Source organism: Psittacula echo, assembly GCF_963264785.1.
Source record: "Psittacula echo genome assembly, chromosome: 2".
Taxonomy (NCBI): Eukaryota; Metazoa; Chordata; class Aves; order Psittaciformes; family Psittacidae; genus Psittacula; species Psittacula echo.
The window spans coordinates 64678022-64705605 of NC_137737.1; the positions used below are offsets into that span (position 1 = coordinate 64678022).

General features: G+C 37.0%; 1 protein-coding gene across 2 annotated transcripts in view; it reads right to left on the reverse strand.

The window, feature by feature from the left end:
• Positions 1 to 27584, reverse strand: part of CDKAL1 (CDKAL1 threonylcarbamoyladenosine tRNA methylthiotransferase) — a gene marked incomplete at its 3' end in the record, with an annotated part of 393323 nt that overhangs the window by 197080 nt on the left and 168659 nt on the right. For both annotated transcript variants that reach the window (XM_080610854.1, XM_080610855.1), the window contains exon 9: positions 26579 to 26682. In XM_080610854.1, coding sequence (XP_080466980.1) covers positions 26579 to 26682 — 104 coding nt within the window. The remainder of the gene's footprint in view (positions 1 to 26578; positions 26683 to 27584) is intronic.

Sequence of the window (27584 nt, forward strand, 5' to 3'; positions counted from 1 at the left end):
AGCCAGCAGATCCTCTACATGTACTTCTTCAAGTTAATACCTTCTGGCAGGAAGAAGCTGTTCAAAGAAATATAACTGAAATAATAACCACTGCAATGGTATTGACTGACTTTTTTCATGCTACTTATCTTAAAATCTGTCCAAGAAATTAGCAGAGCACAGATATTTGATTTACTGGCAAAACAGAAAAAGGAACATAATAGAGCCAAAAAAATTTTTTTATAGCATTGCTGCCCTCTTCTGGTCTACAATTTCTCACCCTCCACACTTCAGATATTAACTAATCCATATTAACTGATTACATTACATTCACATAGAACATGTTAAGAATGAATAACTTAGTTCAGGCTAATCCACAAGCGATTCTGGCATGCTAACTCACACACACCTTTACATGTTATCATTTGAGAGTTGTGGATTAAAATCTATTACTAAAATTGACTGCCAAGATAATTTTTAAAAAATGAACTGTTGATCTGAAGAACGGGAATCATATTTGAAATCATGACAGGTGTCAACTTAAGGATATCAGGCAAACAGAAAACCAACCGAAGAATTTGAAAGTGCGTATTTGAAAATGTATAAGGAGAATATGGAATCAAATTGTCTATCTAATTCAGGCAGTTTTACCTCTCCTGTTACAGAAATACATTCAACAAATGCAATTCAATACACACACAGTAATTCACAATTAAAAGTTCACTGGTTTATTGTGAACCAAGCACTTTTCATATTGCCAAGATCCAGAAAACCAGGCAGACGTTCTTTCCTGCCAAAGTATCAAACATCTCAGTACAGAATTCCAAAATAAAAGGAGTGAGTATAAGTTCATGTACTGTTCAAGAGCTCAAACAATTCAGCATATTCTGTCTTCATGACACACTTAAGCATTGACCATTCCCTCACCTGCTCCCACACCCATCTTGCCTCCCACTAAATTGGCAATTGCACCATAACCTCTCACCTCTTGCTGAAGACTATGCTCCTAAAAGCAAGCTTAAAGAACAGCATATCACAACAGCTCATCTTGGTTTTATGCCTAGCTCCAAACTCCAGAGCACCCTACGTTTCATATTTAGCATCACCTTTGTAGTATTTTTCTCCTCTAAAGCGGACAACAGTGGTTGTACTTCTTACTGCCAGATCATTTAATGAGCTTTATTCATTATTCTACCAAAGACAGAAAAAATGTAAATGCATTATCTGACAAATATAAATAAATTTATTATAACTTTTTTACTAGCACCGCCAAGTATTTATAGCAATCAAGCCAATACTCACACAGAAAAGTTGCACAGCAATGGCTATTTCACTTGTGACGACCTACAGATTCTAGGCAAAAATAAACCCTTCTTTTGATGTATGCAAGTTAAATTTCTTATGTTGAAAGTTTTCAACATAACAACTGGTTTTGTTGTTAGGAATACAAATGATACGAGGAATACAACCTAGGAATACAAATTATATGAGTGAAAGCCATTACATTTCAAACTAGAAGTTTGCCTAGAACCAACTGGTTTCTGAAATTACGCTTTTGTTTCAGTTTGTTCGGTTTTGTTGCCTCTTTCATCAGCTGTTATACACTTAAAGGATTCATCTTGATCTTTAAAAACGTAGCATGTATATTTTGGAGAATAGAGAAGAGGAAGAGAGATCCCTAGAGTCTGAGAGCTGCTGCTTCCGTTTAACTTGGAAACACCATCGCTACTGACAGTTGCCACCTCATATCACAAGCAATAAAGAAGGCCAACAGAAACAGTACCAGAGGCTTATGCCTGCAAGGACAAAATCAACTCTTTTTCTCAAGAAAGAGACATTTCTACCTAGGCAAGCATGTCAGAGAGGGTTGAGGAAGACACAGAAACTCTTTTTAAAAGACAAACAAAACATATACTAAAATTCTGCAAACTAAGGTCTTCCCTAGGACACATGTGCTACTACTTTACCCCCTCCTGTTCAAAACTGGTAGAATAAAACTGAACTTTCCATGATTTAGGACAGGAACACTGAAGATATTTCTTGCCTAGTAGTAAACACTTCACCAGGAAAGCAAAAGACCCCCAAACCTTTTACACTGCATTTTTTAATCAGCAAATTGAAATCTCACCCCCACTTCCAAATCAAACTACTTTTAAGCTTAAGTTCCTGAAGAGAATGCACTTGGCCTTTCTCACTGGGTATGAAAACAGTCAGAAAAAAGGAGGAAAAGCTAACTGAACACCAATTCCACATCAGGCATAACAATTTCCTATTCTAAGGGTAGCTTATGGGGACAGTTAAAATGCCACTGTCGTTCACAGTCCCTGACTTCCTGATCATCAACAGTGTTAACAATGTAGATAAGCCAAGTTGGCAAACAGAGTCCAGGGGTTTTGTAAGCATATGTAGTACACACTTGTACATTCCAGTATCACCAGCTCCATTACCCATTTAAAAGACTAATTAATAGAATCTGGGTATCTGTCTTTTGGTTGCTGTCAGAGAAAGAAATATGATCATGAGAATCATCTTGGACCCCCACACCCTGAACAGAGAGAAAAATTAATATATGTGGTAGTAGGACAAAAAAACCCCAAAACAAAAATCAAAAAACAATCAGGCATCGAACATTCATTGCTTTCCTTGAGCGCTACAAAATGTTCTACCTTAGTAAGATCAATGGGGTAAACACAATACTCCAGTGTTCAAATCAAAAGAACTATTTCAAGTGTATTAAGAGCAGCACATCCAAGAGTTGTATAGCTTCTCAGGTCACAGGCTGCAGAGGTAATTTATCCACCAGGCCAGGAGATGTTGATGCAATCCTCTGATAAAAGACTGTCACCAAATTAATTCTCAAAAATGGATCATTTGTGTTCTCAGTCTTCAAGGGTTCCCAGAAGTGACATAAAGGTCTTAATAATGCTCAGAATTGGCTTTTGTCAAGCTGATAAAATTGAATGGCTTTGCCATCCATAAATAGTTTTTTAATTAAAAGTTTATAGGGATTAAACTTTTCTGTTCTCTGTACATGCAGCACAGTTATCATCCTACTTGCACACACATCTATTTTTAAAATGTCCGTAATTTTTCTCACTCAAGTAATCCGTTTAAAATATGATTTTTTGTGTGTGTGTTTACCTCTGTAAATCAGCATTAGCTTCTGTAAATCAGCATTAACTTTTAAAATCTGGATTTGTTTGGCAATTTATACTAAATAACTACCAGGAGCCACTGCAGACATATAGGATTGCTTTTATACCTAGACAGACTTTGTATCAATTTTATTCTTAATTCTGTAAAGCGCAAGCTTCAGCTAAAATTCGGATGCTTTAGTAGAAGTTGGGTGAAATTTATCCAAGGTATTACTTCACTGACTTCCCCGCAGTTATAGCAAGCATGAGCCTGACTCTCGCACAAACTATTAATAATAATTAAAAAAAAAGAAAAAAAAAGTCAGATTCAGCAATGTTCTTTATTAGGGAACAAACAGTGCAAATTATATAATGACCTATATTCAGCAGGAAAAACTGAGATTAATAGAAATGTCAAAGATGTCTAAAAGATGCATTGTAACAGAAAAGCTATATAAACCACAAAATATTTCACAATAATACAATCTGGCCATTAGTCTAGAAACTTCTTTGAAAACACTGCTTTTTATAACATACTCCCAGATAAGTAAACGCACATGCAGAGATCAGCTGTTAACCAGGACAGATGAATACAAGGCATCCAAGATACATTAAACCTCCTCTACATGAGACATGTAACCAAACTGCACGTGCAGCATATCCAGCACATTTGAGACATTTGCTGTGCTTGGGTGAATAGTGTCCTTGGAGGCACAAGGCTCCAATTCCCTTTTTAAAGTCAAAAATATATATTCCCATTATGCACAGAGTAATTACCACAATATGCAGGTTTGGTTTTTTGGTTTTTGGCTTTTTTTTTTTTTTTTTTTAGTTTGCAGTGATTCCAAAGAGCAAAAGATACTTTGCAGTGTTTTCAACTACCAATCATTTAAGCCCATTACTTACTTAGAAGAAATGCAAGTAGCTTAAGGCTTACAGATTTCCACTGAAGTGAACAGAAAATACAGATGCCTGTCTGAAGAAAATCGTAGTATTTTTCATTTCCCATTTAAGACCTATACATATGAGTACATACAACCAATGCATGCAGAAAACATTAAAATATTAATTACTGCCTTAAAATACAACAAACAGATTTTACTACAAGTTATTTTGAGAGAAGAGGAAAAGTATGCAACATATGTCTCAGAGCTCTAGAACAGTGTACTAATATATTCTACTCACAAAAGCTGCTGTTTTGCATCACATCCACTGCAGTGTTTGGGGCTATACCCAACTAGATGGAGAGAAGATACCGAACAGTCCAAGTGCTGTTCAAAGTCTGTGCAGTCCGGGCTTGGGGGACAGAAGAATTAATGAGGAAATAAGAAAAAAGCAGATGGTGCTGCAGTACTTCTTCCTGCATATCCGCCACCTCAAGCGGTTTCTATAAATGCAAGGCCCCAGGGCCCCACCTGGTAGCAACATAATTACCCTAAATGTGCACTTATGTTTCATTACACCTTAACCATCACTATGCACACTGATTACAAGTATCAATCCATTTCATTTTCATACACCTCTGCAGTTGTACAGCATTCAACTGTGAAAATTCAGCACTCTTGTCACTTCTAAAACAAGGCCCATGCTGATAAACAGCAGTGGGCAAATTATTTGTCACTCTGTAGGGTGCCAGTAGGGTTTGATAAGGATGACATCACTCCCATTTTCCCAATAACAATGATACTAACAAGAACATGTAATCAGCAAGCCTCAGTGCTTGGTCTAGCCGTGGCAGGTGCAACTCTTTTTATGCTAGAAGTAAGCCAGCCAGCATTAGCTTCCAGCACAAGTACAAAACTATTTATTTTATCAGAATGTTAAGCAGAAGTTGGCTTCCATAAGGCACTGCAGCTGCTGTCGCTGCTTCTACAGATGCTTTCATTAATTTTATCAAGGACATACTGAAGCAAGCGCTTGATCAGCACAATGGCTATTTAGGAACAGCTGGAGAAATGAAACAATTAAAGAGACTATGTAAGCCCAATATGCAAATTGAAATAATTAAATACCAAAAAATACATTAAAATACATGTAAGAACTGAGCACAAAGGGGCTGAGAAAGCAGAGATAAGCTTCACAGCTCTAACATGTCTAAATAAAATTCCTGCAACCTGAAAAACTATCCATGTCACAAATTTTAAAATTATATGCTCAAATACTTTCAAAATTAAGTTACAGTGAAGGGTGTTGTAGTTTATAACCACACACGAAGTGAACTTTAAAAATCTTACAGAGCTTTCATTTTGTTGCGTGCCGTGAAGGTATTTTTCTTGCCACACAATACTAGAAATGTAAAATGTTATTTCTTTTATGGCAACTTCAATGACTGGAATACTTAAAAGATGAAACACTGTACTTAATATACAAGATATAACTTACGTTTTATTTATCTATCTTCAAAAAGTAACTTAATATTGTGCTCTAACAAAGCATTAAAAAAATCCATTCGCTTACGCCTTATTCAAACTCTCATGGGTAAGCAAACACTGATATCTGGTTGATTAAACCTCAAAGGAAATTTCTATCTTCCTGTTTGCAAAAATTTTCTATGTAACAGTGGAAGCTGAGCAGCTGAAGTTGCATCTCCAGATCCATGCAGCTACCACTCCTCACAGATTTCTGAAAAAGCAGCAATGGAGAAATTAAAACTAGTTTTATCAGCTTCTCTGCTTCTGCTGAGGATACTAAGGGTTTTCTGCAACACTGTTATTCTGTCTCATTGCTGCAGGATGAGAAAAAGATCAGATACAGGTACTAGCATATTTACAAAGAAGAAAAAAGAAACAGTCCTGGTGAACAGTGAAACGATGGAGAGTACCCTTCCCCTCTGCACTGTTAGGGGAAGTTCTGGGGCAGGATAACAATAATTACTCTTACAAAAGTGCTCTGGGTAATTTTACTGAAGGCAGCAGTCTGCCAAGTGCAGATGTGACAGACTAGCCTAGGTGCTGTATGCTGCCTTCAGTATGGGGTACAGAGGTGGGATGTTGTGGCAGACATGCCCAAAGAAATCCCTCCTACCATGCTGTGAGCAAATTTTGCTTGGACATGCCATTTTAACCTCTTTCCTTTCTACATCACAGAATGGTAATAAGTTCCTCCTTGTACGGAAGGCAGAAAAATCTGCTCTTCTTGCAGAAACTCAAAAGCACTAAAGGAGGAAGAAAAGATAAGGCTGCTATAGCCTTCAAATAGCTGAATGTACTTGACATTTTACAAGGTTTAGCAGAAGATGTATTTATTTTCAGTAACCAACTAAAGTAGTCCACAAGTACATGTGTTTCCAGAGAACATGAAATAGACCTTCATAGATTAACCAGAACATCTTTAAGAACCCCAGAGTTTATGGGCAAGAATGTCTTCCCTACTGGTAATGCAAACTGAACTTTCTTGAACTCTCCATTAACTCTTTCTCTTTTGTATCCTCCAACCAGAAACCCTATTTATTAGGCTTCTACACAAAATTCTGTTAATGTTGTCCATGTTTGAATAACAGTACTCAGCACAGCTGAAGAATCACATCTTAATGTAACATTAGCTTCTATGAATAATGCAGTCCACACAAATTTTAGTTTAAATACATAAAGGTAAGCTTTCTTTATAAGAAGGACTATTTGAAGAGTGCTACTTCCCTCTCTGTTAAATGGACACTATGAGTATCTTATGTCTACCAGTGAGACCCTGCAGGTTAAAAATCAAACTTTTAAAGAAAACTTACTACTAATGTTCAATTCTTATTCAGAAAGTGTGTCAGCTTATTTTTTTTTATCCAAAACTAATGAAAAGGCCTACTCCCTAATGAAAGAGATTCCTACTGTGCTACTGAAAAGGGGCTTGAGAAAAATAAAAGAAAACCACCCAACCCCCTCCCCCCCCCAAAAAAAAAAAAAAAAAGGGAACCCCCCCAAACCAAACGAATACACAAAAAAAAAAAAAAAAAGCTGGATTTTCCTGATTTGCACCTATTCATATAGATTACAAATCATATAGGGTTTTCATTATATAGACCAATTTTTTTATATATATATATATATATATATACATATCTCTATCAAACCTTCCAAACAGCTTCCTTTCCTTAGCCACTACCTATTCCTTTCCTTAAATAATTTGGAAAGTTACTGGGGTTTTACCACATACAGAAGGTTAAGCAGTCTAGATTCTGATGAGCTAACTGCAGAGCAGGCCACCAAAAAAATCCAGTTAAGACAGAGTGTCTTATTATTGAGGCCTTGGGTGGCATGGTTTAGTGGGAGGTGTCCCTGCCCATGGCAGGGGGGTTGGAACTAGATGATCTTAAGGTCCTTTCCAACCCTAACTATTCTATGATTCTATGATTCCACTCCCAGAAGGAAGAAAATCCAAATCAAATGCCCCTCCTGCTCCTACCTGCGCAGTATTACTTAGGTAGAGGAGAAGTAGTGCTTAGTGCAACCACATGGTCTTTTCAAGGGCGATACAGGCAACTCAGATTTCACTTTTAAAACTTACAAAAAATGTATCCAATTTCTGGAGTCTGGTTTAATAGCAATACTATAAAATTTCACTTAACATACATACAACAGCACACAACAGTTTCCTGAAGTGACTCAGGTGTTGCACCCTAAGCAGCACAGCATTATCATCCTGAAACAACAAAAGATTTGTAACTATCATGAGATCTATTTAGGAAATCAGGCAACTGGTATGCTTAACTAAAAATGCTTGAAAGCATGCTTGGCCATGGCAGCTACAATCATTCCAATATCTAACGTGCTAGCTTTCAAATTGATGCCCAGTGACATAAAAAGTCTCCATGTTAAGGAAACCAGTATAGAATTTGCTGTCTCCTTCCTTCTGGAAACTATACTGTTATGCAATGGCATATTGAAAGGTAACAACTGCCATTATATGGAAAGATAATGCTGGAAAAAAGAGGCAAGCTTTCAGGCCTGAAATATCTTCAAAATTGGCAAGGTCCCAGTCTTATCCCATCATCACTGCTCTTCCTACCTGTCCTGGTTTAAGTCCAGCCGGCAAGGAGAAAAATGACTGCTACTGCTGAACCCAGGACACTACCTTATCGCAATTTCTTAAGTAGATCTGACAGAATTTGCTAAAACTTTCTGAGGACACCAGTAAGCCATTTCCGTAACATTATAGATGTGTACAGGTTCAGGAAAGAGATGCTTTCACATTTCTTCTTCCTCTCCATTGTGACATCAGCATACACTTAATTTAAGAATTGCTCTAGAAGCTCTAGACACCAATTATAAAACTGACACTATTTAGGCTGTTCTGTGTGACAGACTGAGACAGCTGAGAACATATCCATTTCACAGTGACTTACAGTGCTAAAGGACAGGAGTTTATGCACAAGCAAGACACCAATCCATGTAACTGTAACACATGGGTTTCTTGCAGCGTTCTGTGAAAATATTCTCATTGCATGTACTCTACATTTGCTCACCCCTCAAACACAAGACATGAACTTATTTCTAAGATAAGGTGGATTAGTATTTTAACTTCATCTTTTCTAATTCAATTTTGAAAGAGAAGAAACCTAAAATTGCAAGAAGGAAGAAAGCCATATCTATGCACAACAAAAACAATTTCTAATATAACATCCTGTAAGTAGTGACGTTTTTCTCATGTCCTTTGCACTTGGTTTATATCTCTGGTATACAAGGCATCCAACGGCACAAATTTTTAAATTGAGATGTGGGGACTACCTACAGGTTGTGAGAAACTAGTTTCATAGTGAAGTACAAGAATAAAGCGTCTCTGCTAAGAAGTCTACAGTCAACTGACATAATTAAACTCTGAAAATTACTTTTTGGACAACCTGAAAAAGAAATAAATTTATGTGTACAGAAGCACACAAAGTTCATAGTTACTATGTATATACAATTTTTTAAGGTTTCATATAAAATTAATACAGCAATCATACACATGCATCACTAACATCCACTAATGCAGAAGTCTGAAAGAGTCATAAAAATAAGTAATGGTCTTTGTTATGAGCATAAACTCTCATCACAGTTTTTTATTAGGAATCAAGACTAAAGAAATTAGTTCAGTGTAGAAATAATTGAATGTATAAAACAATTCGATTTTCACCTAAAAAGCAAATAAGCATTTGTGTAATTTAATGTGGCAAAAAGTTCAAGATCCTTGAATATTTTACATTAGATCCTCTCTCCCTTTATGGTCTGTTAAATGTCAGTTTTGTGAAAATTTGAGAAAAAAATATCCCTGTCCAGAATGCCTAGCAGCATGGCCATAGAGTATAAACACTCTCCACTTTTGAGTACCTCTGATATTTGACAGCTATATGAGCACTTGAACATCATTTATCATGTTTATTTTTAATAGCTCTCCCTGGGCACAGCTGCCTTGGATGCCAATCTTCTTTTCTTTTGCCTCCTGTAAATATTTGAAATAGCTATTCATTAACAGTTGCAGATTTATTCAGCACTGTTGTACTGCTTGTGAACTGGAAATAGCTTTTATTTTTCTCTCCCTACCTTTTTGGCTGATCTGAAAAAAGCCTGCTGTTTAGGTTTAATCTGTCAGGATTTAAATTATGCTCCAGCTGAGAACTAATCAAGAGTATCTGACCTGGTTTACAAATAAACTAGGAACAAGAGTATTACTTTTCCTTTTTTTTTGGGCCACTGGGCCCATATATGAAAACTAAACCATGAACAGGTCACAAATACAATTACCCTAAATTAAAGCAGAAACAATGGATCTTCACAGCTAAACCAGGTATCTTCCTACAGGTTCTGGAATATCCTGAACTCTCACTGACAGCTTTTACACCTAGTTTATGTGAGAAATTTGAATTTCATGTTTCCGCATTTTAACACAATGTACATAGCATTAAAAAGGCATATATTTAAGCTATCAAGACAACCTGGTGAGCACATCAGGAGTCCCACATATCTGTACAAATCACAGCTCTTATCTTCACGGGGTGATGTTGCAGAAACAATTTTTCTGTGTCATTCAATGTGATAACCCCTAATCTATTTCCACATACAACCAAATTGCGTATAAAAGCCATCTCTCTAGCATCTGAACTTAGCAAGTTGTATGAAACTCTTATAACATGCTTTTTTTAAGATCCATTTGTTTTGGATTTAGAATAAAGACATCACAGCATTCTCTAAAATGTACAGGTGCAAGTTATACCTAAATTATCACTTCTGTAACACTTCAATAACGAGATTAAATTTTTGAACATCAGACACTTGTTCATGTGAGAGGGTTTTAAGACAAGGAAAAACTGCAGCCATGCCTTGTCCAACAAAAGCAGCCAGTGCCCATACAATATAACTAACTGCTCCTGAAAGGCTGCTAAAAGCTACACGATATATTTTTGCTTAAAAAAAAACTTTGGCTGACCAGTCTGACTGTGTATTAAATGCTACGAATAATGCCAGGGCACCATGAAAGTACTTTTTTCTTCTGCCCAGGCCTGACTTGTCATTTCACTAGCAGTTACAATCACTGTAACATTGTGCCTGAAGCTGACTTCAAAATACTTCAACTAGTATCGACTTTTGTCTTACCATTGTAGGGAAGGTAAAAAAAAGAAGGGACAACAGCTAACCATAAGAGAAATCAGTCAATTCTCTGGGACCAATCATGTAAATTTACTTTGTCTAAGATATATTTAGTATTTTTCAGAATTTTCTCACTCACAACTGAGCTTGTCTCTACCCTGATAGATTCTAGTTCTCTTACAACTCTTAAGAAAGTAGTGCTGTCCTTCACATCTCTGCTTCAAAGAAAGACAAATTAACAGAAAATATCATCTTGAGTAGTCTTGTGGGTTGGATGCTTTAGTGGCACAGAGTAACCGGCACTTGCTCCTCCTGAAGGCCGAACTATCCAGGAGACTACTACTTACAAAATGCTATAACAAATAACTTACCTTTGGACATAATAATGGATAACCTATACTGTACTTGGTAGGTGGCTGCTGCAACACAGTGCATCTGATTTATTGAATTAATAAATTGGATTCTGGTCACCATATCTGTTTTACAGTAGGATTTTTTTGTGATATTTTCACAGGAGCAATGGAAAGCTCCAAGTAACTGATTACTGCATAATGTGCGAGGCTGGCTGTGACAATACTCTCACAATGTTTTGAAAATATTTCTAATCCAGGTTTTGCAAAACCAGCAGTAAATACATGAAACAAATCAAGGGCTACCAACAAAGAAACACAACAAGTTCCCACAGCTGAACAAGTATTTAAAAGAGTGAAAACACTCCAATACCCCTGTGGGTAAGAAGACATAAAATCAAACTTTTATTTTCAAACAAAATTAAATATATGATTTTTTTTTTTAACCCTGAAAGTAAGATCAACTAAAAACATACACTGTGCTTTAATTTGAAGTGCTTTTAAATTGGACACTAAATACACACAAAACCAACTTAAGTCTGCGTGGCAAGACTTCAACTGCTGGCTGCGGCATTACCAAACCTCATATTTTACACTCCAACTAATTCAAACTTAACAGAAAGATATTTATAAATAAAATTAACAAACAAGCAATGCTATTCAGCTTTCCTCTGCTGCTGTTCCACTGCATAAGCATGGAAAGAACATAACATACACTACTTGGTATAAAATAAACAAGTTTTTTAAGAAAATATTTTAAATCAAGCAACAGATCAAACAGCTCTTCCGAGGAAGCCCTAAGCCAGCCAAACATTCTATTAAAGAACATGAAGAATTTAAATCTATTTCACTGCCAAATGTACACAGTATGAGCTTTTCAGTCTTTTCCTCAGCAGGGCTAAACAGTGAGTTACGTTTTCAAGGCAGTACAATTCACGACAAATTTGAAGGTGACATAAAATTGGCTGACAACACTTTAAAAGAAGTAAAAATTCTACTATCAAATCTACTAATCTAAGCACAAGCGCTAAGTGAAAAACTACAAGGGAAATAGGCTGGCAAAAAGGCGAATTCGAAAGAAAACACATTAACTACCAATCAGCTTGCATTTGTGAGATTTTAGACTCAACAGCAATATTAGCGCTTACCTTTTTTCCAAAAAGATATAGCTGTGGATAGCAATTCCATTTCCTCTAAGAATTAATATTTTTACAATATAATATTTAGTAACATGATTCAAAAGTAACTTTAAAGTACTGTTTATAATGGTAAAATTATTAATCAGGAAGATGACAACCACAGAGTGTATATTCCTGCCTCTGCCAGAACAACTCGCACCTGGTTATTACCATCTTGCTACAGTATACACAAGGTGTATGAGCTTTCCTTCGCACGGAGAATGTGGACACGATGCTTTTGCAATTCAAGTTTTTCAGAAAGGCACAGGTGACTTGAATTTGAACATCAATTTTGTTTCCAGTATTTTACTACCACAGATTTTACAGGCGTCAACCTGGAACTAGAATTTTCTTTTCTTTCTTAAGAACCAGAGATCAGCAGTTCTTTTCGTTGAAAATTAAGCAGCAATTTTAACAATTCCTTGTTGAATGAAAATACTGCAGTATGACTTATAAGTCTTCCTAATAACACAGTGAAAATACAGACTGAACGAAGAAACCCTGTATTTCTGAGGAAGTCTGTTTCAAGAAGGACGAACAAAATGTATAGGCAAATACAAATTATTTTGATATTTGAGAAGCGTTTGATATAGTTTTCAAACCCTTTAGTAGACTGGTATCTAATTCAGTAACTGATGAAGAAAACAGCGAACTGTTTTAAAAAGTCCATAAATTACTTTGGCTTTTAGAAGATAGATATTTTTGTAATGTCAAGCAAGCACAGTGAATAAGTAACAGTTTTAGATAGTTTTGAATCAGTGATTAGAATAGCTCAGCTAAAATACATAGCCCAAAACCACCAGGAAGTCGGTTTGTTGAAGCCCAGCCTCTTTCAGAATATCAGCTATGAAGTACCACTGTCAGAGCCTGTAACTCTGGACCTGTAGTCAGGCTGTATGTACCTCTCCGTTCTTTCCACAACCTGATGGCTGAAAAACTTGAACAAGGATGCCAGATCTGCTATTTTGGGACATCTTCAATCTCCTATGCTGAGCAGCTCTTCAGGCTGCCCAGCTGCTGCTCCCATGAGGAGACATCTCCCTCAAGAACATCTAACTTCTCAGACCAGCTTGAGAAGTTTGAAGTGTTACCATTCTGGTATCTGAAGTTTCCCAAACTTTGGACTGTCTGGGACCATGTAAATGCACTCTACTTCTAGCAAACATTTTAAGATCATAATATGAATCATGTCAATCTTTGTCAGAGCCACAACCAACAATGAACTACTATCATAGTATCACTTAACTGTAATACAGGCAATACAAAAATAATATCCAAATGACTGAACTACCCCTAAACAGTACTGTGCCCTGCCTTCCTCTGCCTTGAGCCATTCAATGCAGTCTTGCTAAGTGTGTTGTAACCATTTCTTCTCCCCTTTCCACAGTATCTGAAAATCTCCGCTTTAGAGTTTGGAAAGGCTGGAGGTGACCTCTGCCTTCCCTTGTCCTTAGCGATCATCCCTCCTCCTGTCCCCTTACTTAACAGTGCACATGGGGTTCATGGAAATCTGTGGATCTCCTAGTAAGTTGTTGAAGGAAACACTTAAGCTGTAAAAGGTGTATCATGCCCTCAGAAGATGAGAGAAGACATGCCAGTGTGTCCAGCATTAGGGCAAGTTTTGTAGGGCCATTTCCTATCCCATGAGCTAGATAAGCTTGCACAGGAAACAGCAGCTCAGTGATAAGAGAGAAGAGCTTGGGCAGATTGCTATATCTAATGTTCCTGACATCTCTCCAGTTCCTTGCTCTAAAGGTCTAGTACCACTGGGACACTGCAGATATGTGGTACCTCTGTAACACCACCATCCTGGAAGATTCAATTTGTATTGCTTATTAGTGTCACACTTTGAGTTTTCTAAAAACACAAACATAGTTTCCTTCCAGCTTGCCCTTCTGCAGGACATTTCACAAAAATTATATTCTGAAAACCAAAATTTTCATGGAAAGAATGGCAGATTTTACCATCTAATTGCAAAGATATATGCAGGAATCTAAGACTCACGAGAGGATACACATGCAATTCCGCAGCCTTTCCCAGAAAGCAAGACCTGATCATTCCTTCAGTCTAGTTCTTCTCACACTTTCAAGCAGCATAAGCCAACACTACTAATAGAGAATCAGTCTCACCTTCCATTGTCCTCAGTTGCTTATTTCCTACACTACCAAGTGTTCACGTGGTCCTGAAGTAAGCCAGAATGGAGAACCAATCCAAGTTAAAATGAGGGGGTGGCTGGCTTTGGTTGAGGGGAGCAGGATGGAGATAAGAAGGAAGAACAACTGACATTCAGATGTACTCCAGATCAGTTCCCTAGCTTGCTTCTTAAAAGAAACTCACTCCCAGCAAGAAAGCAGGTAGACTGAGGAAAGAATGGGGATAAAAAAAAGGGGGGAGAAGAGGAGAAAATGTAAAGACATGCTTCTTTTAATGGCAGTGTTTGCTTAAAGCACAGCTGAAAATATAGCCTAAGGCTGAAGATCAAGTAGCATTTTTAATTGCATACATCTCTGCTTTGGCTCTTTTGTATTAAACTTTTATTTCAAAGAAAAATAAAATGCACCTTTTTCATAAAAATGTAAAATTAAATAGATTGGTTGACACTCAAGAACATAAACAGCACAAATATTTGAGCAGGAAAATAAAAAGGAATGAGAAGACTGAATTATACAGAGCAAATGTGACCTAAACTTGCCTTTTTTCTTTCCTTTTCTAGCAAAGGAAAAAAAAAATACAAACTTTAAAAAAGTTTCTTTAAACTGCCAAAGCTAAGAGACCAGTGGAGTCTTCTTGTCTGTAGTAGTCTTAGTCAGGCATGAAAATAAGCACTCACATACATTTTATATTCTTCTCTCCAGCACTGTAAGCCACAACAATGCATGCACAGTCACAAACACTTTATAAAAAAGTGACATTATTAGACTAGGTTTGAAAGAGACAAAAGGTAATCTGGTTATACTATGAGAAATTTTGGCAACAGTGTCAAAATTTGTCATCTGGCAAGTTATCCTCTGGATAATGCCTATGAACCTCTGACAACAACTTAGAGAGGAGACAGCATCCTAAACCAACAATTTTCACAAAATATGCATTTTATTTCATATTACAGCATTAATGGGCTTTATATTTTGGAACAGGCAACTATAACATGAACAATACTCCAGAGCATCCAAGGAACCTATTTAAAGCTATTCAAACTTATTATACTAATCTCCATAGAGAAGAAATTAGTACTTTCAGAAACGCAAGACAGCACATACACACTTCAACTCCTAATGAAAATCTTTAGGAGAACATGAATTTTAGCAATTTTTAGTGGGATAGCTCCTCCTCAAATGCACGACCATTCCCTGTTATTGCAATGTCTTTTTTCCAACCTTTCCTAAACAACAATCTTTCCTCTGTCATCCTACTGACCCTGGTCAATGTCTTAGTAGTAAATACACTGACCAACCACTTACTTACTATCCTGAATGCAATTATGCATTACTCCATGGTATTTCCCTTCAGTTGTTCACAACACAACATTATAAGCCCTTTGGGGCCACCTTATTTATTTATTTTTAAAAGGTACACAATACTTACCAGTAGAACCCCAGTTACACAAACAGTAAACAGTGCCTAAGTGGTTTTCCTTGAAAGGGAAAGACCCAATTGCAGTATTGCACATCACAGTGTAAAATCTAGCGTGATGTATTTGTGCCCTAAAAGTACCATGGACATGATTTTTTGGCTAATTAACTGTTAATGGCATGTTTGTTATATGAGGCTGCAAGATGGACAATTAAACAGATTGACTGGACTAAAACCTCTATGAATATCAGAAAAAGGCATTAACACATGGAACAAAAGAGAAAGAAATTCCCCTTCCTCATTTCTGAAGCCTAGTATCACAGCAGACCTGGCAATAAGGAAAATGAACATACTTCACGACATCAGCCTAAGGTATGAAGTATGCCTGCAAAATCAGGCAAAAATCTACTGAATTGCCACAAAACCCATTTAAACCAATCACGAAATTAAACAAAAGGTGACCTGAGGCAGCTACGACACTAAGGCACGAAGGCCTCCATAACCTTTCAGAAAGAAAAATTCTTGTTTCTAAACTTGTCTAGAATGTCTTTTTCCTGGTGTAATTATGCCAAATAAGACGTATGCTGGGCTGCATCAGAAGGTCAAAGGATGTGATTCTGCCCCTCTCCTCTGCTCTCAGAACTCCCCCCTGGAGTACTGTGTCTAGCTCTGGGGCCCCCAACACAAAAGCGACATGGGGACCAGCTCAAGCAAGTCCAGAGGAGAGCCACAAAAAATGAAAGAGGGTAGACATTAGGTTGCCCAGAGACGTTGTGGCTGCCCCATACCCAGAAGTGTTCAAGGCTCGGTTGGGTGGGGCTTTGAGCAACCTGGTCTAGTGGAAGGTGCTCCTTCCACTGTGGCAAGGAGGTTGGAATTGGATGGTCTTTAACATCCCTTCCAAAACAAACCATTCTATGATTTGATGATTTTAACTAGGATTATCAATTAGAGTTTGACAGAGTTATAAGGAAATGGAAGCAAGATTACATTACTGAAAGTTCTTGGCAACTGTAAAATTTGAAGATGGCATGATCTACACCCTTAATGAAAATATTAACATTTTAAACTATATCTGAGCCTTCTGCTGATTCTTAATGTTTCTGTGAAAAATAGTGGCATGTTGTGAATCCCCGAATCCTTTGTGGCCACAGGGCACAGAGATGATCAGCATGTTTGCTATTTTGATGACATCAAACATACCACAACTGCATTGCAGAGTGATCAGCCTTTGGCAACAGATTGTGAAAACACCAGATTTATTCTGCACGAGTCTATCACCTAGCATGTGTATAGGTTTCATGCATTCTCACAGCAGTGGACTGACTACATATATAGTACACTACAAATGCACAAGAATAGCTACACAATTTTTAGATCAAAGTCAGCTCACATCTGGCCATCTCAGAAGGAGACAGACCCTAACCACAAAAGACCAAGTAAAAACATGCAGAGAAACAAAGATTATTTTTTTTTAATGTAATGATTTTTAATAAAAATAAAGAAATGGCATAAGAAAAGCACAGATACATTTTAACACGAATCAAAGGTCATAAAATGAATGCGGATGAAACTGCCTCTTCACTAATGCTAGGAGTAAGCATACATGGAAGTGGAAACTCAGTCACTGTATAGGAAACAAGAACGTAAATATACTATCATCATTCAGGACTAACAAGCAAATACAAAAGAGAAACTTTTAAAAAGGTGTAAATGAAAGGTGCATTATTGTGAAAATATGTCTGAAATAGGGGGAAACTCACTGCCATAATGCAGTTTTGAAAAAATCTGGAGGGGACCAGGAGGAGGAACACCTTTGGTCAGACCCGGAGAAACAGTTCAGCTCAATGATCCAAAGAAACATATATGACTTTCTGTCTTGAGCCTAACTTGCCTACAAATTTCTTTAAGATGTATGTGTTCCCACATGTAAAAGGATCTGGAATAAATTTTTGTTCAGGTATTCTAAGGCATAAGTTCAGAATTAAGTAAGCTAGAATAGAAGAGTTGAGTTGGAAGGGACCCACAATGATCAAGTCCAACTGCTTGACCACTTCAGGCCCGAGCAAAAGTTAAAACATGTTATTAAGGGCATCATCCAAATGCTCCTTGAACACTTATCAGTACAGAGCATCAACTACCTCTTTAGGAAGCCTATTTCAGGGCTTAAGCACCCCGTTGGGTAAAGAAATGCTTCCTCATGTCAAAGCCAAACCTCCCCTGAGGGGTGCAGCTTTGAGCTGTTCTGGCACTGGATCCCAGGGAGAAGAGATCAGAACCTCCTCTCCACTTCCCCTCTTCTGGAAGCTGGAGAGAGCAATGAGAAAAAAGCTGAACACCAATAATTTAATGTAATTGCCACTGCATTTCTCATGAAAAATTAAAACTAAATGCAAAAGAACCTTTTATGTAACAAGACATGATGAAGAAAACAGAAACAATACTTGAGTGTACCAAAAGCATGACGGGAAATTTCTTTCTAAGCTAAAAGGAAAGTTCAATAGCTTCTAATTTTCTCACTCAAATGAAGCTTGAAAATATCTACAGTATTGTAATTTACTACTGAAAAGACATCTTTTTGTCCCTTTAAATATCGCTTTGCTGTATTATATTGGTTATGTGTGTTTAAATATTTGTTGTGCAGCAGTTTTTATATACCCAAAGACAAAGCTCCTAATCACTACTGATAGAATATAATTATATCTTTTTATTTCAGGAGCATTAGAAAAGATTACCTAGGGCAATGAAAAACTAATTCATTATACTACCCCATGCAACACTAAGAAATGACAGGCTGGTACCAAAATATTTGTCTTGGCCTACGTATCGTGTGCATTAGCAAAGTCAGCAGGAAAAACTTAAAACGCTCATAAGACACAAAAGACAATACAGAAAGAATTTTAATAAACTACAGCAACAAAAACATCACTCTTTAGCTACCGCCAAAAAGCACAGAAAAACTAAGATAAGCTGTTTATCAAAGTGTCTCAAATACAGCAGCCCAATTCCCTGGAATGGAACTTCAAAATATACTTCAGGAACAAATAAGAATATAGCCTACTGTTCATACAAGTCAGTAAAAAGAGAAGAGGTTTATCTTAGAAAAACACTCTAACCATTCTCCTCTTTCCCCCTGAAGTAAAGACAACAAAGAAACACTATGCATAGCAAAGCTGGGTATAAACCAAGATTAACTGTGATCTCGAAAATTCTGCTCTCCCTAAAAATTCAATTGCAAAGGATTTGAAAAATGGCATGGGGCTTGGGTTTTGTTTTTTTAAGGGTAAAGACTGTTTGTTAGAAAAGATTTCTGTATAAAACTTTCCTGTCATGTATGTCATAATCTATGCATCAGAAAAATTTCATTCTATAAATCAGAAAAAGATTTTTTGAAAAGAAGATTCAAGCATTACATTATACAATGCTTTTCCTATAAAACTTTGCTGTTGAATTCAATATATCCCTGTCAAAAAGTTGTAATTTGGAGAATTTGTCTATTCCAACGGAAAAGCATTCCATAGACAGTTTAAGACTAATTATAATAGCATGGACTTCATACTCTTACAAGGTCAATCTTGCTGGTAAAAGACAGCAGGTAGAAGGCAAATATATGCTACACCTGCAGCATATCATTTTTTTATCAGCTATTTATTATGGGGTAATTTCCTTCTGAGGTTTTTATGCAGTTACATGTAGTGTACGGGACAACACAAGAAACAGCACTGAAGTTTCAATGTTTCTTCATTACATTCACCTTACATGAAAACCGCATTTGGCATTTGCAACCCATTTTGGAGGTGTTTAAAGCACACTAACATTTGCTTTTTCACTCTCAAGCTTTCTTCAGCATAGCTAAAAACCACACACAAAAAAAAAAAAAAAAAAAAAAAAAAGAAGACATTGTCTGCATTTACAGGTAAAACCTGCCTTTATCTTTGTTTCTTTTTTGCTATAAAGGACACAGCATGGAAAAGTGCCTTGAGCTTAACGTTCTTAATTGCATACGCAACTTTTTGTTATGCTGCCTCAGGCAACAACTGGTGAATACTACTAAAAACTTTGCTTTTCTAAAGCTGTTTTTGCTGAACAGAAACATACACTTGCTAAAGTTTAGCTTACAGCTTTTGAGAACAAGCACCATGTCTGTATTGAAATCCTCAAACTTTCAAAAGGAAAGGATTTTTTAAATTTAAAAATGGTGAAGTATTTCACATGGAATGAAAGCGAAACAATCCATTGTAAACATTTTACATAGTAAACCATTCCCTTCAAAAAGAAAAAAGAAATAAAATCACCCCACTCAAATGCTATGTTTGGTTTTGAGTTGACCTGTGTTTTTAAAGCCAGTGGGTACTCCAAAAACTAAACAAAACATTCAAGTTGATCTAAATATTTAATTTGATCCAAAATGAAACAAATAGTTTTATTCCGAGAACAACCAAGCAACAAGCAAACATATTTCAGTTCTATACAAAGCAGATTTCCCAATCTTTCCAAAAGGCAAATGAATTTTAAAAACCACAACAAAACAACAATTCCAAAAGGCATGTCCCTCTAATCCAAGTAATTGATCAGTTGTCTGCCATTAGCATGATACAGTTTAGTTTTTCTTGGTATTTAACAATATGCATATAGTGACAAGGTTTTCTTTCCCTTTCTTTCTGCCACAAAGCAGACCACCATTTATCCTTACAACAGTCCTAGTCTTTGACTATGTGTTTGACCCATACAGCGTAGTCTCAATTCCAGGGAGTTTCCATGTATTTTTAAGCATAACTGCAACACAAATTAACTGACAGCTACAAAATCAACATTAAGTATCAGTTTGCACAAGTCAAGACTTGAGTGTATATGAACAAAGGAAACTCAGTTCTCAAGTATCAATGGGTAGCACCAATGCACTTTCTGTATATTGAATTTGTTATCCAACAGGTTTCTCAACAAAGTCTCTTCATCACATGGCTAGTATGGAACAACAGATAGCTTTCTTTCAGCACTGTTGCAGAAATCGCTGAGTAAAACTTAGGACAAATCAGCCTGAGAAAATGCTTCACTTCTGATAATGCTGCTATGCTACAGAAGAAAAACAACAGTGTGGGTCTAATAAATATATACACTTATTAGTCAGAATACTGACACCAGGAGGGTAAAAATACTAGTGAGCAAGGAATTAAGATTAGTTAAGAAAGCCTTCCTGGGGCATGCTGAAGATCATTAACAAAGACTGTGTTGAAAACACTAAGACAGCCTTTTCACTCTGTGCCCAGGCTCCAAGTAATTGTTTATTTCGCATCAAGACATGACCTCCATGTTCAGCAACTGCTCTCTAAAGTCTTGGAAAGACACTGAGGACACAGCCCCAGCCTCCATCTGGGTGACTGGGCACCCAGTACCTCTCAGCATGTTCAAAGACCAAATCCACTACTGAGGAGATGTAGGCTAAGCATCCCAATTTGGTACTGTTTTTGACAATTAATGGGAAACTGAAAACATTGCTGATACTTGATACTTGTCCTTTCACGAATGGCAGGTGCCCTGAAAAAATACAGCCAGCTTACTGGGAATTGTGCAGGAAGAAAAACAGCTACCAATTAATAAAGCAATGTCTTGACAGCACCTTATCAGAACTACTAAAACCAAAGATCCTTAGCAAAGCTCACAGTGATCTGAAAAGCTCTGGAAACCAGTCACATTATGTAATTTCAATCCTGCATAAAAATCCATTTACAGTAATACTTGTAGAGAGAGGAATATTTAGTCCCCTTTAACCTCTCAACACTTCCAAATCTACAAGATTAGGGATAATTATAAAGATGTATAATGAAAGTTGAGACTCAGAATCTTCATTTAGATGGCTCCTCTGCTTTGCAATGCCACATTTTGTCCATGATTGCCTAAACAGAAGTGTTATTCAGAATTCAACACCTTGAACACCAGTGAACCATCATGCAAACAATGGAATAAATATAAATTATATTTTGTCACTGCAATTATTCATCCAGAAGCACTTGTTCCACATAGTTTTGAGGATACAAGAACAATGTTTCCCAAAAGGACTTGACTTTCATTTGAGCTCCCTGGTTGCTACCATGAAATAAGCTAATACAGTAGTAATTACACAGTGTATATTTTAATAGCAGTATATTCCCTGCCATCTGCAACAGGCATGCAATGGTAAAGAAATAAAATTTTGTACTGGTACATCCAGAAGATTTTAATTCTAAACTAGGATGAACTAACAGCCAGTTCCATAAAACTACTTCTATTTTTAACTTAGTTTCCTGATCAGCAAAAAAAACCAACTTTGCAATATGAAGTACTATCTTTGCTCAGAAAACCTCTCACAGTATGTAGGGATTACAAACCACCAGGTAGCGCTATCAGTTACGTATCTTTTATGGTCATCAAAATCCCACTTAAGAAAAAAAAAAATCTTTTCTGAAGTCTTGCAATTTATCCAAAGCTGTCCCAGGACAACACTCCACAGAACATTCAAAGCTCAGGCTTGTTTTATTTCTGTGTCTCCTTGGAATACTGTTCACCAATGGCAGCTACCCCAGCCTTCCACTTCATATACTAAGCAAAAACACATTGTTATACAGAAAGTAGCTGTGGGAAGGAAAGAAAGAGCTCTCTTATAACTGCAAATGCAATTCCCTAAAATACAGCACTGAACGTGATACAGCAAATTTTGAAAAAAGCATACTACTAAATTGATGACACAAAGAAAGTGCTGTACTATCAGCTGCAGAAAGCCTCTTAGAATAAACAACCTTACAGTAGACATTTATTCTGTACTCAAAGACCACTTTTCTATATTTTGCAATACTTTTTCTTTTACTACCCGTCTTACAGAAGTCTGCCATATAATGTGATTTTACAAGGCTGGCCACGTAAAAAATTATGCAACTAGTTACCACAAGTTGAAATTTGCAGAAAAAACATCAAAGTTTAAACCAGCAAAAACCTCATTAGTCCACTTTCAACTTCAGATGGATTATTTTTTTAAAGAAATTTTGTGAATTATGAAAGTTGATGTCAGTGGTAATTTCAAAACTACTATGGAGATCAGGCAGGAGACATAGCCCACGCGAAGTATGCAAACAAACTGAGTTCAGTACACCTTAACACTTAGTCCAATGCATTACAAATGCATGAAGCATGTAATAGCAATCTGCAGCACACTTAGGTTTTGTGCACATTATATTGAATATATTAAAATTCAAACAGAAAAAAAAAACCTGTTTCAGAGGCTGGAAAAGTACAAGACACAGGCTTGTATCTGTTCAGTCATGATGATTTCAGACATCTCTTTTTAATCAGTTGATTTAAATCAAGTTGATGCTTATACAAACAATCTGAACACACATGTAAATTATTACAGCTTTGTCATCTGTTGTCATCTAGTTATCACTCTCAGCAGACTACTGCATTTTGCTTTTAAAAAGCTGAATTTTTTAAACTAAACTTTAAAAACCAAAAGATAAATGTTCGGACCCTAAAATACACTGAAGCGAATACCTACTTACCTACAGAACGTATGCAAAACTCAAAAAGCAGCAGCTAAATAAAGTCATAAAGCAAAATTTTTACTGAAAAGCCTAAGAGTTTCAAAAAATCTTTGGAAGCCATCTTGGAGACAACCATCAAAGAGTGATGGCTGCCAGGCACCACCATGCAGCTGCTATGACACAGGTATCTTATTGTGATGTACCACGTTATTAGCAGTTCAAGACTGGTCCACTGACTACTTGAAATTGCTTGCAGCCAAGTAATGCAGTATATACTACAGCTTGGAAACACTTTCTACACAGAGACAACCTACCCAGAGACTGCAGTACAGAAGCAACTGAAAAAAAAATTCGGAGTATTTGATCACAACACTAAAGCCTGTGCTGGCAACATACAGCTGCTAGAAATACCATTTCTAGATGTCAGCTGCAATCTTATCAAACTATGATCACTTGAATAAAGCATTTTAGAGAGCTTTTTTGTGCTGAGAATTAAGGACCTGTAACAAGATGTCCTTAAACGTAGCTCTTCTGATTCATTTTCAGTGTGTTGCAACAATTGAAACATTCCACCTCTGGGGCCTTTTGCTGTATACTCTAAGAACATATATTCACACAAAACACTGCAAATTATATCAGTCTCTCTTTTCTTACATGACTTGATCATGCGCTTACACAATATCATCACATACAGCTTTGCTGCTGTTCTTCTAAGACACCTCAGTTCTCCCAAGACTAATTCCAAAGTAGAAAAACTTTTCATCACACATCTGTACCTCTTTGTATTTTTCACTAGAGCTTCATCAACACATCTTGTGAGAAAATAGAAGTGATTGTTGAAGAGACTGTGGGTCAATAACTTAGCAAGAACTCTAATAATGACTTGGAATTGCTTAAATCTTTCACTGGATTGACGAAGTTTCTGCAGTCCAGCAGCAGCAAACTGGCAGTAATAAATCCTCCATATATTTCGTGCCTCGATATGTGAAAGCTGGAGGCAAACCCTGTCGTTTTACAACTCAGTACTTTCCTTATGTCCTTGAACAGAGGTACTAGTGTAAGGCCAAACAAGAATAGAACTCCCTGGAGATGCCTGCTGTGAGACACGTCATAGCATTTCTTCGAGAAATTTCAAAACAATAGCTTAAGGGCAAGTTTTTCCATTAGAAATCAAGTTATTTTGAAAGAGTCAATATTTATAATAAAGGCCACAGTACAACAGATGAATTGAATTACTGAATTTTCAATCCAAATGTACAACACTTGAAGTTCAAAATACTTCCCAAAATTTCACATTTCTTGCCTGCAAAGACAAACAAAACTCAAGTTTTCTTTCTCGTTATATCAAGCAAACACATCTAAATGTTAATGTGGACTGTATGTATGTAAATATAGCTGTAACAGGACAGACAAGTCTGATTTTTTCCCATACATGCAATACATCTAAATAAAGTTTAAATAGCTAACCTAAGGCAGACCATAATCCTGACCTTCTTGCCCATACCTTCTCTTCATCATAGGCCCTTGCTGAATTGCTCAGTTTCTTCAGAACATTTCAAGAGGTATACAGTGGTATCAGAATAACACTATTCTTGTGCTGCTCATAATATAAATGTACTTCAGAGTTACACCTGGATGGAAGAAAAGAATGTAGTATTTCTTTTCTACCTACGTCTCTTGTTATAACCAGGCACTTACCCGTATCTAATAATTATTGCATAATAACAACCATAACCATCAAATGGCAGCTTTTTTTTGGCACAGTAACTAGTTATCAATTTCAAAATCACCTGTCTCGTACTACTGAAAACTTTTAGCTTCTGACACATTTCTCCGGAACTGCTTCTCCACCAAAATAAGAAGAATATTTATACACCTTGTATTTCAGTTACTGACCATTTCAGAATATGCATGCAGGTTTTAGAAACCTGTCCTTCTAAACCAAGAAATTTGAGACATGACAGCATTCCTATCTATCATAACAAGACAATTCAATTCACAGCAACAACAGCATTAACTGTACAAACCTAAGTAACAGGAGAAATTTTGTGGCAATTACAGATAAGCTTCATGGAAGAAGAGAGAGGAGCTTGGCTTTTCACAAATGCAAAAGAAAAAGGCATTTACAGCCTTAAGAGCTTTCTGTGTGGACAGCGTAGAACTTAGAATTTGTGAACATGGACTTGGATTAGGAAAAGGACTTTTCCTTTCATACTACTGATACGAACAGCCAGAAATTCATCACTGACCTAAATAAGGCTCATTAAGGATCCCTAAATGAGGACAGATTTAAAATCACACTGAATCATAGGAGACCTACTTCTTAATAGAATAGTTGCAACACTCAGAGCTTTAAGTGAAACCCAATGCATTTATTGTTCATACATACACAGAGGCTGTGAAATCACATCATATTTATTGCTCTACTTTTAATTCAAAGTATTTGATACAAAGACGTGAAGAGATGACACACCTGAAATGCCTCAGTATTTTATTAAATATGCATTTTATCTTTCACACATAGCACACAAATACAAAAAAAAAAACCCTATACCTGTGCCTCCATAGAGATTGCATCACAAATTAATACTAGCATTATTTGGAAATCTGTATTTTTGAAACACCACCAGAATGTAGATATAAAGAACAACAATTAAGGCACAAGAAAGCTATCATAATTACCAGACATAAAAGAAGTTTAGGCAGATACTGGCACAGAATAGTGTACTGCAGGAAAAACTTCTGATATTTTATTGTATCCATGTGACATTATCCTATGGAGCTTAAAAGCTGATAAGCTCTGTATGGCTCTCAAAAACATTCCAGAACAGCAGGAAATCCATTACCAGAAAAAAGAGTGCATTGTTAAACAGGGTTTCAAGAATGCTAGTTCATGAAACTTACTTTTATTCTTGAGTAAAAAAGAAGTGTTCCCCTTTAAGAAACCAGAGATACAGTAAAGTGACTGAATACTACCGTTTGCCCATCAACACAAAAAAAAAAAAAAAAAAAAAAATGCATGGAACTTCATTTGAGCCTAAAATCAAAATGAAACACTCATTATGGTAGGACTACATTTTGTAAACAGGGGTGTACAACATAACATAAGCGTGGCTTTTTACTGCAAAGCCCCCACCAGACACAGATACAACTATTAAGAATATGGTCATACATATATCATATTGCAATCATTATTTATATATATTTACACGTATTTACATATCGTATCACAATCATTACATGTGAAGATAAGACCTGGTACAATTCAGAGGCTGACTTTTATTGCAGCGATAAAATCCTTACCTTGAAAAGACTGTTTTGCTCTGTTCACTAGTTCTTCAACTGGATAACTTGCTAGATCTCCTCTGGCATGCTTGGTTTTGCAGTAGGTACATGCATTGAGACACCTGTTTAGAAAACAAAAATACTCAGTTTCCAGCCAAGAAAGCCCTTATTTGCACAGATATATTTATTTTTGCTAAGCCACTGTCCATCATATTTGAAAAATCATGGCAGTCAGGTGAAGTTCCCGACAACTGGAAAAAGGGAAATATAACCCCCATTTTCAAGAAGGGGAAAATGGATGACCCAGGGAATTACAGACCAGTCAGTCTCACCTCTGTGCCTGGCAAAATCTTGGAGCAGATTCTCCTGGAAGGCATGCTGAGGCACATGAAAAACAAGGAGGTGGTTGGTGACAGCCAGCATGGCTTCACTAAGGGGAAATCCTGCCTGACCAATTTGGTGGCCTTCTATGATGGGGCTACGGAACTGATGGACAGGGGCAGAGCAGTTGATGTCATCTACCTGGACTTGTGCAAAGCGTTCGACACTGTCCCACATGACATCCTTGTCTCTAAATTGGAGAGACATCAATTTGATGGGTGGGCCACTCGGTGGATAAAGAACTGGCTGGATGGCCACACGCAAAGAGTTGTGGTCAATGGCTCGATGTCCAGCTGGAGACCGGTAACGAGTGGTGTCCCTCAGGGATCGGTGTTGGGACCGGTCTTGTTCAACATCTTTGTAGGTGACATGGACAGTGGGATTGAGTGTGCCCTCAGCAAGTTTGCCGATGACACCAAGCTGTGTGGTTCGGTCGATACGCTGGAGGCAAGGGATGCCATCCAGAGGGACCTCGACACGCTTTGGGCTGATGCCAATCTTATGAAGTTTAACCATGCCAAGTGCAAGGTCCTACACCTGGGTTGAAACAATCCCAGGCACGGCTACAGGTTGGGCAGAGAAGAGATTCAGAGCAGTCCTGCAGAGAAGGACTTGGGGGTGTTGGTCGATGAGAAAATGAACA